The 15,467-nt window shown below is 41.5% G+C and overlaps 1 protein-coding gene and 1 long non-coding RNA gene across 2 annotated transcripts in view; both read left to right on the top strand.

The window, feature by feature from the left end:
* Window positions 1-1,364: 1,364 nt before the first annotated feature.
* On the top strand, window positions 1,365-2,798 carry LOC105076346 (olfactory receptor 11A1-like). Its single transcript, XM_010964453.1, has 2 exons — window positions 1,365-1,466; window positions 1,815-2,798. The coding sequence occupies exons 1-2, from the start codon at window positions 1,365-1,367 to the stop codon at window positions 2,796-2,798; spliced, it is 1,086 nt and encodes a 361-aa protein (XP_010962755.1).
* A 3,418-nt stretch (window positions 2,799-6,216) lies between these two features.
* Window positions 6,217-15,467, top strand: part of LOC105076184 (uncharacterized) — a 28,153-nt gene continuing 18,902 nt past the window's right edge. Inside the window, exon 1 of the long non-coding RNA XR_835985.3 lies at window positions 6,217-6,447. This is a non-coding gene — a long non-coding RNA (uncharacterized LOC105076184). The remainder of the gene's footprint in view (window positions 6,448-15,467) is intronic.

Below are 15,467 nucleotides of genomic sequence, written 5' to 3'. Positions count from 1 at the left end.
CACAGTCATCATCTTTTTCTGTGAAGCTTTATGTGAAATTAACATGTCCCTTTCCTACTGCTTTCTCCAGACCTACTAACTTTTAATCTACTAAATTATTAATTCTATCAATAAAAGACATTATGTGATGTTTCACATTGTAATTAACATGAGATAGCTCCTGATGACGTCTCCTTATGAGAATTCCAAACATTCTGTAAAACATCTAAGAATTTTACCAGAACTAAGGTCAAATTCACTTTAGCAAGAGCAATAGTAACTTTTTGGTCATAAGCATTGATACAGAGTCCAGACGTGAAAAGTTCTGGGTCAGTTGACTTGGTTTGTTGGTTTGGTTAGTTTTAGTAGCTTCTTCCCTTTAGTAGCTTCTTCCCTCTGGAATAAACCCAGAGTCTATTCCATTCTCAACTCAAGTCTCTCCATAGCTCTTTAAGAAGTCACCAGTACATAGAAGGCAAAATATGTTCAAAAACATATGAAAGTATTCTATTTGCTCTATGTCTATACCCCTGCTTATGACCAATGTGTATCTGCATGATGTAAGGTCAAAACCAGGACAGGTAGGACCAGGAAAAGAACACAAAGACCCTTTGTTCACGCTGCCATCTGCTCATGTGGACTGTTATCTTTCTTAACTTCAAAAATGAGAAAACGCTATATCATATTGGGCTTTCTGGTTTCTTCACCATAACACACACACACACACGCACGCACGCACGCATACATGCACACGCACACATACATACACACACATACCCCTTCCACCTCCAATCTTAATCATGGTTTCATCTCAGGCTCTGAGTAGCAATATTCCAATATTCCATCAGTTAGGGGAGGACCCAGAGATTCCTTCTCTCTTTCAGTAATCATTTAAGTGCCTCTTTTTCAGAGACTGCAATTTTTCATGGCTATTTACTGTTGAAAAATTATTATAACCAATTTATTTATTCATTCATTCCACAAGTACTTATCAAGGTCTTCCTGTGTGTTTGGTATTATCTTCCTGCTATAAGTGAGAGAAGAAGTCTTATGCCAGGGCAGAAATTTCTAAAGAATCCATAGTTAGGTGAGATAAGTTGAGCATTTGACCTGTATAGGGAATATAGGGGAGGGGAACCAAGAGAAAAAGGCTCCCAACAAACTGATTAGGAAAAGTTTGAACACGGCGTTATCAACAGTCACCAGGCCACTTGTCCAAGGAAAAAGAATAGTTTCCCAGGAGAGTGGGATATAAGTTAATTCAGATCTTTCTATACGGCATCTCTCATAGAGTAGGTGGTATATACTGCTTATCAGGATTTCTTAGTCTCATTTTCTTGGAAAAAGGAAATAGTGTGAGATGAGTGGCTGTTCCAGGAATGGGCATGACCTCAGAGCAGGACCACCTCCCCAGGAAGTCATGGACACCCTTCCAGAAGAGTTTACCAGATATGGTTCTCCTGTTCATGCTCAGCCAGGATTGTCAGGTAAATAGCTCTTGATGATTGGAAAAGCCCTATACTGTTCTCTGGTACTCACATTTCTATCACTCAGAAAGGATTTGGGAAAGCACCATAGGACAGTAGACCATGTAGGAGCTTTGGAGTCAAGCAAACCTGGGTTCAAATCATGACTCGACCATCGTGATCTTTAATAATTGGCTTGAATTCACTGAGTCTCAGTTTCTCTTCTATAAATAGGAGACAACAAAGCCTGGCTCCAGTGCTTGCTGTGATGAACAAACGAATAAGCCAAGCATGGTGTGTGGTCATAATCCTATCTTGGTTAATATTGCCTTCTTCTATTCTCTTGGGCCCAGATCTAGATGAGGAAAGCAGACCAGTAGTGACAGCGAGAACCAGACCACCTGGATAATCCTAGAGGGCTCTGGGGAGCTGCAACACCTGGGCTTCCTCCCCGTCACCCTCTTTCTGGCCATCTATGTGATAATAGTCAGGGGCAACGCCCTCATAGTGTTGGCTGTAGCATCCAGTCAGACTCTCCACACACCCATGTACTTTTTCCTCGGCCCCTTCTCCCTGCTGGAGATTGGCTACACCTCCAACATCGCGCCTCAGCTGTTGCGGAGCTTCCTGGAAGGGAGGGAAACCATCTCGCTGGTCAGCTGTCTGTTCCAGTTCTACCTGTTTGCCTCGCTGGCTGCAGCAGAGTGCCTCCTACTCTCTGCCATGTCCTATGACTGTTACTTGGCCATCTGTCACCCCCTTCACTACCCTGCTCTGATGAGCACCTTGCTGTGTGGCTGCCTGGCTGCTGGAACCTGGTTCTGTGGCTTCTCCTTCTCTGCCTTCATTCTGGCCCTGGCAGCCCATCTGCCCCTCTTCCCTGGCAGCAGGGAGATTGACCACTACTTCTGTGACTTTGCTCCAGTTGTAGGGCTGTTCTGTGGTGATGTGAGGGTCATGTGGGGAGCTGGAGTGAGCATCTCAGGCTTCCTGACACTGGCCCCCTTCCTGTTGATTGTGACATCCTATGCCTTCATCCTACGGACTGTGCTGCCAGTACCTTCAGGTCGTGGAAAGCAGAAAGCCTTCTCCACCTGCTTCTCCCACCTCAGTGCAGTCGGGGTGTTTTATGGCACCCTCATTGTGGTCTACGTAGCCCCAACAGACCACATGGCCCCCTTCCTCCGAAAGGCCTTCTCTGTCCTCTACACTGTGTTCACCCCTATGGTCAACCCCATCATCTACAGCCTCAAGAACCAAGAGGTAAAGGGGGCCCTTCTCAGGCTCTGGGGACAGCTTATCCCAGGACATACCCCACAGAGAGGAATAAGACAACTACTGACTTCTTCCTAGATTCCAGCCTAGCCCCTTAAAGTCTAAAGGACTGGAGACTCCTGCAATGAAAAGATGGAGACTGTGGGATTGAAAATAGATGTCTAACAAAATGAGGGAAACTTCATTTTTCCAGCTGGAATGGGGGTAGGGATCAAAATCTCATGCCTGGCGCAGGACCTAAATACTGTAGACACTCCCTAAACATTAGCTGAAAATGAATTCATTAATACTGAAAAGAATGCAAGAAGGGGCAGAGGATAACAGCAAGTAGGGAATTTTCAGATTGTTAATCTAAGGTGGCAAGGACCCAGGCTGGCAGACAGGGAAAGGAGGGTTAGGGAAATAGCAAGAAGAACCATTAAGAATTTATATTCAGTATCTTGTAATAACCTATAATGAAAGAGAATATATATATAATTGAATCTCTATGCTGTACACCAGGACTAACACAACATTGTAAATCAACTCTACATCAGTTAAAAAATAATTTTATAAAAATTTTAATTTTAAAGGGAAAAAAAGAATTAAGGTAAGATCTCATGACAGGCTTCAAATTAAATCTCAGAGTGCGGAGGGTTTAGCTCAGTGGTAGAGTGCATGCCTAGCATGTGTGAAGTCTTGGGTTCAGTCCCCAGCACCTCCATTAAATAAATAAATAAACTTAATTACCTTCCTCCCAACACACAAATAAATAATTTTTTTAAATCTCAGAAAAAGAGAAACAAAACTCTTGGTCCTAAAGTCTCTAGAGCAGTGATGCAGGTAGTGGTGGGGTGAGAGCCACTTCCACTACACACACAGCTTCTGCTTGGGAAAGGGAGGGTCAGTCAGAGGCGAGGAGGGGGCTCTGTCCACTCATGCCTGCAGCCCAGGAGGCCAATTAGGCCGTTTTTCTGGGAGTTCCCATTAGTCCTCCTGTCATTGGTGTTGGACCAGGAAGTTGTAGGGGCAAGAAAGGAGGCAATTAAGTGAGAAAGGAAGAAAAGAAATTAAATCCAATGACAGGATTCTGAAATTTTGTCTCCATCAGGGACTCTTTAAAGGTTTTTGAAAGTGACACAAAAACATTTCTAATTTTTAAAAAATATATCAACATGTTTCTCAAGGCATGCCATGTAAACCACCTATTTCAGAATGATCTGGAGTAGTTTACAAATGCAGATTTCTAGGCTCCTCACCAGACCTACAAAAATCAGAACCTCTGGAAATGGGACCCAGGGATCTGCACTTAACAAATGATGCAAGTGATCCCGCAAGTGATGCAGGAGAGAGCAAGGTTTCCAGGGCTGAAAGGGATGATAGCAGAAAAAGGAGAATTAGTTACTCGTGGATATAAAGAGATGTAAGCCCGAGAGGTGGAAGTTAGATAGTTGTACAAAAAGGGCCAATGAGAGGAACTGGAAGAAAGAAGAAAATCTGGAATAGACAAGGGTCCTGTCTGGATTAAGTGGGAATATAGAGAAAAAAAAAAAAAGAAGGTTTCCCTGTCTGGAATTTTGCTCCAGAAATGGGCAGGACCTAGGCTGTATGTGAGTATTTTAAACGTCTCCGTGGTGTTTTTGTTTTGTTTCCATCAAAGTCAAAAGTGAAAGCCTGTGTTGCGTGTGCCCATGTCCCGGGGAGAGGACTGAGATAGCGTGAGCAGGGAGCGCCCTCCTTGGATGCAGGCCTCACACCATGCCCAGAGAGCTGGCTTCTCCCTGCGTGAGGGGTGTTGAGGACAGTCGGGAGATAGGGAGGAAATTGTCCAGGAGGAACTACAGGTACAGGTCCCAAGCCCTGCACAGAGCATGTGGCTGCCTTCATGGCATTATTTCAAGGGTTTTGAGGAAGCTCCAAGCTCTTCCCTTCACCCCTAACTTGACCCTCATAATCAGCCCCCTGCCTCTTCCTAAAGTCAGAAATTTTAGATCATCATCTTTTTAATCATTGGTCAAATGTCCATGACACTGTTGTATAGCAGAAAAAAAGTGGACCGATCTATGTTTTGATTCCAGTTCCTTCACATATTAACTTAGGCAAATGACTTAACCTTTTCGAGTCTCAGATGCCTCGTCTGTAATATGAAAGGAATAATAGTAATAATAATAGTATATACTTCACAGGATTGTTGTGAAACATTGAATGAAAGGCACATAATAAATCCCTCTACCTCTGTGCCTGACCTAAGACATATTTTAATAAAGATTAGCTTCTTCCCTCACCCTCCCTCTCCTCGAGGAAAGTCAGGAGACACTCCCTTCAGTCACATCACACTGTGTATCTTTATGCCACTATCTCAGCGTTTTCTTTACTGTTGCTGTGTACTAACATTTGAAAATGGGAAGCGTGAGCCTCCAACTTTGATTTTCTTTTTTAAAATTGTTTTAGCTCTTTGGGGTCTCATGAAATTCCACGTTTGGGGGGTCATATTCACATGGATGTACCCCAGTTTGCTTCTGCATTCATCCCCTGAAGATATCCTGATTCCTTTAAGGTTCAGACACTATGAGTAGAGCTACTGTGCATAATTGCATCCTTGTTTTTGTTTGGATATAATTTTTCAAAGCAGATGTGTAAATATTAGAGGCATGGTTGAGGATCTCAAGATGTGAAATTGGTTTAGCTGTAGAAAATACTACCAAACTATATTTCAAGAGGCTGTATATACGTTCCATCAGCAGTGCAAGAGAGCGTCTGTTGTTCCCCATCCTCCAGCAGTCGGTATTGTCATTCTGGGGGAGGTTAACAGTTCTAATAGGTGTGCAGTACTGTCTTGTTGTTTTAATGTGTGTAATTCCCTACTGGTATATGATGTTGATCATATTTTTGTCCACTTATTTATTATTGGTATATTTTCTTTGGCTGGGTATCTGTTCAGATCTTTACCCATTTTTATGTGGTTGTCTGTTTCTTAGTTCTTGTATAATCTGAACACAAATTCTTTATCAGGTATGTGTTTTGCAAATATTTTTCTCCCACTTGTTTGCTTGTGTTTTGGTGTTTTGAATAAGGTATTTCACCAAGTAAAAATGTTTAATTTTATCAAATACATGTTATTAATTTTTTGCTTTTTGTATATTGGCTTTTTTGTTGCCTTTTAAAAGTCAAAACTCATGATCTGTGTGACCAAGCTCATGCCAATTTTCTTATTTTCTTCTGTAATTTTGAATAGTTTTGCTTTTAATATTTGTCTATAAATAACTTTGAGTGAATTTGGTGTAAGTTGCAAAGTTTGCGTCTACATTCATTTCATTCCATCGGGTTTCCAATTGTTCCTTACCTATTTGAGGGGAAGTTATGGGATATTTGACTACACTTCGGTTTGAATTTCCAAAGTTTAATGGATTCAGCCAGCAGGGGGCAGTGTCTCCAGTGAACTGTGAGCGAGGTGTAGCCTGCACTTCCAGCACTAGCCTCAGGGAGGCGCTGAGCCGCTTCTCTGACTCACGGCGCACGCGCATTCCACCGAGGCCCTAGCTCTGCACAGCTGAAAGGAGTTCTGTCTGCTGAGGCAAGCTGGGGCTTCTGCTTTGGGATGCCGAGGGGCCAGCGTCCCTGCAACCCGGGTTCATTATCTTAGGACCCGCTGAGGTTTCGGCTTCAGGACAACACGGGGCTACATCCATGCTGACAGGAGCTGGGTTTCTTCACAATCTGCCCGGGGACGCACCGCCAGGAGGAAAAGGTGAGAAAAACGTGATACGTGAGGAAAAGTGAGGAGACACTCCCTGTGTACAGCTGACCGCTGGGGGACGGGGGGAGGGTCCTTCTGTGCAAGACCCAGGAAGGGCTTGATGTGGAAACCTGGGTTTTTAGTCAGTTTTGTGTGCCGCGTAGATGGCATGTGGCGTCCAGTTTCCCCAGCACTGTTTGTTGTCTTTTCCCCTTGGTGTGTTCTTGGCACCTTTGTCATAAATTAAATGACCGCCTCCGTAAGGGTTTAATTCTGGCCTCTCCGTTCTGTTCCTCTGGTCCGGGTGCCTGTTTTTGTGCCAGTTTCACACATTTTGGTTACTGTAGCTTCGCAATATAGTTTGAAATCAGGGAGCGAGATGCCTCCAGCCTGTTCTCCTTTATGAGGATCGCATTGGCTATTTGGGGTCCTTTGTGGTACCACACAAATATTAGGATTATTTGCTCTATTTCAACGAAAAAAAAAAAACCCATTGGAATTTTGGTAGGCATTACATTCACTGTGTACATTGCTTTGAGTAGTATGGACATTTTAACCACATTAATTCTTTCATTTCATGAACTTGGGATATCTTTCCATTTATTTGTGTGTTTTTTTCAGTTTATTCATCAGTATCTTAAAGTTTTCAGTGTGCAGGTCTTTCAAGTCCTTGGTTAAATTTGTTTCTAGGTATTTTGTTCTTTTTGATGCAATTTTAAGTTGGATTGTTTTCTTTCTCTTTCTGATGGTTCATTATTAGTGTTTAGAAATGCTATTGATATTTGTGTATTGATTTTGCAACTTTACTAAATTCATTTATTAGGTCTAATAGTTTTTTCTGGTGGAATGATGTTAGAAAATTGGACCTCAAAAATCCCAATGTTTCTGTCACATCCAGGTCATCCACAACACTGAAGACATAGTGGCTCCTAATATAATCTTCCCTGTAAATTACATGTGGATTCCTACAAGGGAGATTAGGTTCGTAACTTTGTGTGAACTGGATCTGTGTGAGACTTGGCCTCTGTAAGAAAATGGGATGTTTTCTCTGGTTTTCTGGAGTGGTATTGACGTGGTATTTTGGAAAGTTAATTTCAAATTCAGAAAATTTGCAACAACAGTACTAAGTACTGTTTATCTCTACACTCAGATTCCCCAACCGTCCTTGCTTTACCACATTTGCCGCTTCACACAAAATACTCCAGTGTGTTTTACCCAAAACAGGGACACTCTCCCAGGCACCCAGCACATAACCTCCAAATGAGAAAATTATTATGGTTTCCACATTATAATCCAATACACAGGCCCACTTCAACATTCGCCCGCTGCCTCGACTCTAGGGAAATGTCTTTTTCCATCCCCATCCAGCTTTCTTTTTCTGGAACCATTACTGGTACTTTCCCTCGCTCTCACAGCCTTCATGGATTTAAAGTGCACAATATGAATAGGATCTGGGTGGCTTTTCTGTATGGCTTCTTCTTTCACTTAGGATGTTTTCAGTGTTCATCCACGTTGCAACACGTATCAGTATTTCATCCACTTTTTTCATTGTGATTAAATGTACATAACATTTGCCATTCAAACCCTTTTAAGTATACAGTTCTATGGCATTAACCACATTCATATCGTTGTACAAATATCCTCACCATCCATGTTCAGAACTTTTCAATTTCCACCAGTGAAACTGTAGCATTAAACACTCAATCTCCTCAAGCCCCTGGCAGCCACATTCTACTTTCTTGTCTTTGAATTTGACTTCTCTGGATACCTCATATAAGTAGAATCATATAATTTTTGTCCTTTTGTGACAGGGTTATTTCACTTATAATCACTTCAAGACCCATATACATTGTGGCATGTGTCAGTATTTCCTTAGTTTTAAGGCTGAGTTGCATTCCTTTGTGTATATACCACATTTAGTTTATTCATTCATCCATCGGTAGACACTTGGGTCACTTCTATCTTTTGCTATTGTGATTAATGCTGCCAAGAATATGAGTGTACCTGTATCAGTTCCGGCCGCTGCTTTCAGTGTTTTGGGTATATACCCTGATGTGGAATTGAGGAATCATACGTTAATTTTTATGTTTAAGTTTTGAGGAACCGCCGTACTGTTTTCCACAGAGGCTGCACCATTTTACATTATTCCTTTTATGGTAAAATAATATGGCCGTTTATGGATCTATGCCCTTTTGTTTATCCATTTACCCGTTGATGGACGTTTGCATTGCTTCTATCTTTTGGTTATTGTGCTGCTATCAATACATATGCACACCTGTTTTCCCTTCTTTGGGGTATGTATCGAGGAGAGGAGTTGTTGAACCATATGCTAATTGTATATTTATATGGTAAGCATAGGTTGCATCCTTTTCAATTTCCACAAGTAATTTTTAAAGGTTCCAATTTCTCTACATTGTTACCAACATTTGTTATTTTTAGTTTTCTTAGTTATAACTATTTTAGAGTGCGTGAAGGAGTTATTGCATTGTGGTTTTTAATTTGCATTTCTATCATGACTAATGTTTGATATCTTTTCATCTGCTTGATGACCATTTGTATGTCTTGTGTGGAGGAGGGTCTATAGAAGTTGTTTATCCATTTTTAAAACTAGGTTGTTTGTCTTTACATTGATGAGTTGTTAAAGTTCTTGATATACTCTGGATAACGATTCATCAGATACATAATGTGCAAATATTTCCTTCCATTCTGTGGGCTGTATTTTCATTTTCTGAATCACACCTTTTTTGGGGGCAGAGGTAATTAGATTTCTAAAAATTTTTTAAAATTTCATTTTCTTTTTCTTTTTTTAAATTGAAGTATGGTCAGTTACAATGTCTCAATCTCTGGTGTACAGCACAATGTCCCAGTCATGCATATACATACATATATCCATTTTCATATTTTTTCCATTAAAAATTATTACAAGATATTGAACATAGTTCCCCATGCATAGTTCAATTTATGTATTTTTTCTTTTGTGGCTTGTGCTTTGCTGTCCAATCTAAGAAACATTGCTAAATCCTAGGTTATAAAGATTTATCCACATGTTTTATTGGAGAGTTTATACAGTCATCCCTCAGTATCAGTGGAAGATTGGTTCAAGAGCGCCTTGGGCATACCAAAATCTGTGTATACTCAAGTCTCTTACATGAAATAGTATAGTAATTGCATATAACCTAGGCATGTCTCCCTGTATACTTTAAATCACTCTAGATTACTTATAATCACTAATATAATGTAAATGCTATATAAATGTTGTAAATACAATGTAAATGCTATGAAAATATCAGCTGGCAGATGGCAAATTCAAGTTTTGTCTTTCTGAAACTTTTTGGAATTTCTTTTTATTTTAGTATTTTCAATTTGGAGTTGGTTGAATCCACGGATATGGAACCTATGGACACAGGGTGTTGATTGTAATTTTACTTCTTATATTTAAGCCTTTTATGTATTTTGAATTACTTTTTATATGTGGTATGAGGTAAGGGTCCATTTCATTCCTCTGCATGTGGATAGCCAATTGCATAGCGCCATTTGTTTAAAACACCATTTCCCCCGAATTTAATGTTGCTGACTAATGTCTAAAATCAGTTCATCAAAGGTGGGTGGATTTTTTTCTGGGTTCTCCATTCAATTTCATTCATCTATACGTATATCTTTATGCCAGTATCACAGTTTTACTGTTGCTTTGTACTAACATTTGAGAATGGGAAGTGTGAGCCTCCAACTTTCATTTTCTTTTTTCAGATTGTTTTGGCTCCTTGGGGTCCCTTTAAATTCCATATGAATGTGAGGATCGGCTTGCATATTTCTTCCCAAAGGCTTTTAGGAATTTGCAGAGAAATCACACTGATTGTGCAGGTTGCATTATATACTATTGCTGTCTTAACAATATTAAGTCTTTCCATCACCATAGGATGCCTTCACATTTATTTAATTTTTCTTTTATTTTTTATCCATGTTTTATAATTTTCAATGTCTAAGTCTTTATTGAAGTATAGTTGCTGTACAATATTATATAAACTACAGACGTACAATATTGTGACCCACAATTTTTAAGGGTTATACTCCATTTATAGTTATTATAAAATATTGGCTCTATTTCCCGGGTTGTATATCATAATGTCGCTGAGGGCCAGCCCTTCCCTTGAGTGGAGCCCTGATTCATATAAACATGAGGCACATCTGCTCCTCACTGTTACCTGGCTAACAGGACTGGGACAACACTGGGAGGATGACAGACCATAAGAAAATGACCTAAATACAGGAGAAATCCAGGAGGGGAAGAGTCAGAGAAGAAAAGTAAAAGGAGAAGAGGAAAGAGAAGGAAGAAGAAGAGGGGGTCAGGGAGCAGGGAAATGGAAAGAAAAGGGGAAGCAAAAAGCCACAAATGGGAGAGATGAGATAGAAAGTAGTCGGAGAAGAGAAGGATTTGGGAAACCTTTCCTAGATTCCTCCACTTAGACCACATGTAAATTTTCCTAATGAAAAGGAAACAGGTTGGGTTTGTAATGGATTGCATTAAAATTTTCAAGTTATTAATAGGTCTTCTGCTCAATATTGCATTGTAAGTCCTTGTAAGTCCATGCTTTGAGATACCCTACATACAGTGAGCACACAGCAATAATTGAAAAAATGCAAAAAGAGAACATTTTCAAAGCATATACTGGTTTAAAAGCAAGATAAATATCTCTATGGGCCATAAATGTAAGAAACCTGTTAATAAAAGCTGTGAGTTGGGCTGAAGTGAGGGCCTACTAGAGCCCAGGTTTAAGCAGTTAGAGGCAGCGATGGGTTCAGCTCCTGCAAGTTAACGGAGACTAAAAGTTCTCCATCTGCAACAAGGAATAGCGCCAAAGTCACTGTAGATATGAGGGGCTGGGGTCAGGGTCTCTTTTTTGTTAAAGAGAAATGAAAAAAACTGCTGCCTGCTGCTGTCTGAGGCAAAAGCTCATATGGAGCATACCTGAGAAAGCAAGACAGCACATAACCTCAGACCAGGAGCTGAGAGTGTGTGTGTGCGCTCGCCCACTCGAAATGAGTCTGAGATTCAACAGTACAAAATACTTGGGAAAAATATAACTCTAGAAAAGCTAGCCAAAAAATCGACAGTTTGGAAGATAAATTCATACTAGAGAATATTAAAAAGTCTGTAATATTAATAGAGAATATTAAAAGTCTGTAAATGCTTTAAAATGAATGTTTAAGATCCTCAAAGAGACAGCAAATGAATAATTTACATATAATACAGGAGAGAAAAATCATGAAACATGGGCAAAATTAAAACAAGCTCAGACTGATCTATAAAAGAATAAATTTAAAAATTGGAAATGCAAGATATAATGTATACACATGAACTATATTCCCAGGGTTGTACATCATAACATTAAAATATAATGAAAAATAAAACTGTCATTAGATGAGTAAGGTTAGATCATGAAGGGTCTTAAATGCCACACTAAAGAGCTGTGTGTTTGTTCCTGACAACAGTGAGGTACCACTGAAGGCTAGAGGTTGGCAAAAGCAGTGGAGTGACACTTCCTGAAAATCATCCTGGCTGCATTATGGATTAAAGAAGGGTAAAACTTCAGGCTGGGGAACCAGGTAGAAGGTTGTTGTCTTTCTCAAGAGAGAAAACAAGGGGTCACAATCCAATGCCTCCAAGAGCCAGACATGTAACATAAATGAGTGAAGCAGGCAGGTTCTAAGATAGTAGGGAGTGGTGGGAACTGTGAAAAATGAAAAGCACATGCCTTGTTGTAAAGGATAGCCACTATTCAGCACCAATTGATAGTTTTCATGCAAGAATATTGCCCAGGATTGCTAGATCTTCCAAATATTCAAGAAAATTTTAATGTAACCTTTTAAATTTCAAAATCTTGCAAAAAATAAACCCAACCAAATATTGACCAAATCTGGTGCAAAGGTTACCAGTCTGCAACATGTGATTCAAAATGAGGTAGTGTCAGTGGAGATAAAGGGGACAAACTCAAGGGATAGCATGAAGGAAGAACTGACCAGATAGAAGTCAGTCGACTGTGGGCTGTAGAAGAGAGGCAGAACAATGGATGATAGCTAGGCTTCCAGTCTGGTCACTGGGTGAATGCTATGCCATTCACTAAGCCATGAAACACAGGTAGAAAGGACATTCAGGTAGCTAAAGCTAATCTGCAGCAGGAATATAAGACTCAGGAAGGGAATAGAAATCATTTTCAAGCTGTACCCTTCCATCTCAGCCCACCGCTCCCATCCCTCCACCTGAATCAGCTGCATCAGTGACGCCTGGTCAGAGCAGGAGGAGGGCACTGGGACCAGTAGACTAGGTCTGAGAGAAGCTGGCTAGATGCACTGATCGAGTGTAGCCACCCACAGGAGCTGAACAGTGAGGCCAGGTGGTATTGCCTGGCAATGCCAGGGTGGTGGCAGTCCTGGTGACTTGGGATCATAACCCAAGGGTGGCCAGTCAATCATTGCAGGCTGTGGGATCTGGGCAGCTGAGCCAACTGGGGACCCCAAAGAGTTAGGAAACATAAAAGAACAGGGAATCCAGAAAATATCGTCTCCACTTAGGGGAAGCTAGATTTCAAAGAAGATTGAGACTGTGACCTCTTGCCCCCTTATCATCCCTAGTTGCTGAAGTCTGAAGGCATCAACCCATTTTACCCCAGCCACATACTGGTCATAAGCCTTTCTGTGACAAAGAGGGAAATCTTGTCATTTGCAACAATATAGATTTACCTTGAGGGTATCGTGCTAAGTGAAATAAGTCAGATAGGGAAAGATAAATACTGTATTATCTTGCTTAAATGTGGAATCTAAAACAAACAAAAAACAAACAAACAAACAAAAACTCATAGAAACAGAGAGCAAATTGGTTACCAGAGGTGAAGGTGGGTGGAGGGGTGGGGGAATGAGTGAAGGTAATTAAAAGTACAAACTTCCAGGTTTTAAGATTAGTGTGTTCTAGGGATGTAATGTACAGCTGATTCTTAAAGATAGCTAAAGGGTAAGTAGGAGAGCCAGAGTGATTCCTTAAAAGGGGACCCTTATCACCTGCAGCATAAGAGCAGACAGCCGAGGAGCAGGCTGGGGACTTAGTAAGAGCTGAATTCCAGAGAAACTTAAATGCTCAGCCAAGGTTGTACTGTTATGCTAAGGTCAGGGGCTCCATTGGAAAAATCTGGGACCCTAAAATATGAGCTGAAGACATCTAAGTGGAAGCTCCTGGCTCTGCAGACTTCCCTGACGCCTCAGAGTTTGCAGAGGGACCCGAACAAGAGCCCTTAACCCATGCCCAAGACACGAAAGGGGGCCCTTCTCACAAAACACATGTGTTCTCTCTCCCCGCAAAGCTGCCTTCACTTCATCTCTTGGCTTCCAAGCCAATAACTAGAGTTAAATCCCAGCATAACCCAGATGGAAATGCACTGAGCATGATAAGGAAATAAACTGTGCCACAGAGGAACTATAAGAACTAGCTAGCATGTACTGGTAGGAGCCAGGAGAGTATTCCTGGAACTGGATTTGAGGGTGCTTGACCAAGGGGACCAGAACATAAGATGATAAACAAGAAGTCATTGACTTGAGAGCACCTCCTCCACATGCACTTTGGCAAGAACCCTAGGGAATGGAGCAAACTCACTGCTGGGGTGCCTCTCAGAAACCCAGAAAAATGATGGCTAACACTCAGCGAAGTGAAAATGCCTGAGTTGCCCTGGCAGAAGGCAGAGAAAGGAATCAAAAGATGCAGGGAGAAGGGAATGCCACATGGGTCTGTTATGTGAGGCCCAGAGAACTCTCCCATTCACTGAGGCCATCAGGAATACACTGGTGAGACGGGGCACCAAGATCGCTAACAAATTCAGTGAGGCTTCTCTGCAGACCAGACTAAGCTTGGTAATAGCCATGAAGATGATGGGGCTCCTAATAGAAGCCAGGTGGGCAACACTTAACTGCCAAAAGTTAAGGGGCCACCATTACTGTCAAATCACAGTTATTGTCAGGAACAGCCAAGTAGGCTGACCCACAGGGAGTTACGGAGATCGTTAATAAAACATCTGTAGGGACACCTAGATGAGTAACCATAAGGATGCTGCTTAACATCTACAATCAGAAGAAAACAAAAATGGAGGAACAGGGACTCATGGTGGTCACCCTAATAAAAAGTTACAATCCTTTGCTCAGTTCCCAGACCTGAGCCAACTTTCAGACCTAGAACCCAGCGACTGAAGAAACGGCCAGGTCCACAGGATGGAGTACCCCACAGCACTGTGACCAGTATGTATGGTAATGAGTCCCTCAGTCCTTCCCCATTTATTTGGGTGACTATGCACTTGGGAAAAGGAAATACTCTGTCCTTTCAAGGATTATTGGGCATAGGTCTGAACTGACACTGATACTCAGAAACCGAAGTGTCATCAGCATCCTGCATCTTACTGGGGACCCATCCTCTAGCTCACCGAAGATGCGTACACTTAAGACCAGCTGGAGGAGGAAATAAGCCAAGCCTGGTTTATGAGTGTGGGAGAGAGGGGTGTTCAGTTTGTATGTGCAAGCTATAAATGGTTGGCAGCTTCATTCCAGGCACATCCAGGAAGCAGCCTTCAGTGGAAAGGGGAAAATGTCTCAGTAGGTGACGATCCGGGCAGTGCACTTGGTCATCTACTTCCTGTGGAAGGAGAAATGGCCCAAGGTCAGAATAGATACAGATTCCTGAGCAGTGGCCCTGGCCTGGCCTGTTGGTCAGGAAACTGGAAGAAAAAGGACTAGAAGATAAGACACAAAGAGGTTGAGGTAGACATGTGACATGAGAATGTGCATGATATATGAAGACTTTTCTCTATCACTTGTTACCACCACAAGAAAGCATTCTCCATTAAAAAGGCACTGAAAAACCAAGTGGACAGAATGACTTGGTCAGTTGATTTTAACTATCCTTCACCATCAGCCACCCTAGAACTAGGACAGACACATAAACAAACTAGACAGAGACAGAGGCTCTATGACGTGGACTCCTTCTTACCAACTGGCTT

Source organism: Camelus bactrianus, chromosome 12, assembly GCF_048773025.1.
Source record: "Camelus bactrianus isolate YW-2024 breed Bactrian camel chromosome 12, ASM4877302v1, whole genome shotgun sequence".
NCBI classification, from domain to species: Eukaryota; Metazoa; Chordata; class Mammalia; order Artiodactyla; family Camelidae; genus Camelus; species Camelus bactrianus.
The sequence above is the reverse complement of the archived record's forward strand: the minus strand, read 5'-3'. Positions and strand labels throughout refer to the sequence as shown.

Bases quoted from the DNA above. Each gene is read 5' to 3' on its own strand.
- LOC105076346 (XM_010964453.1), top strand. From the start codon at position 1,365: ATGACCTCAGAGCAGGACCACCTCCCCAGGAAGTCATGGACACCCTTC. The intron at 1,467-1,814 runs GTAAATAGCTCT...AGATGAGGAAAG, and splicing joins TGCTCAGCCAGGATTGTCAG to CAGACCAGTAGTGACAGCGA.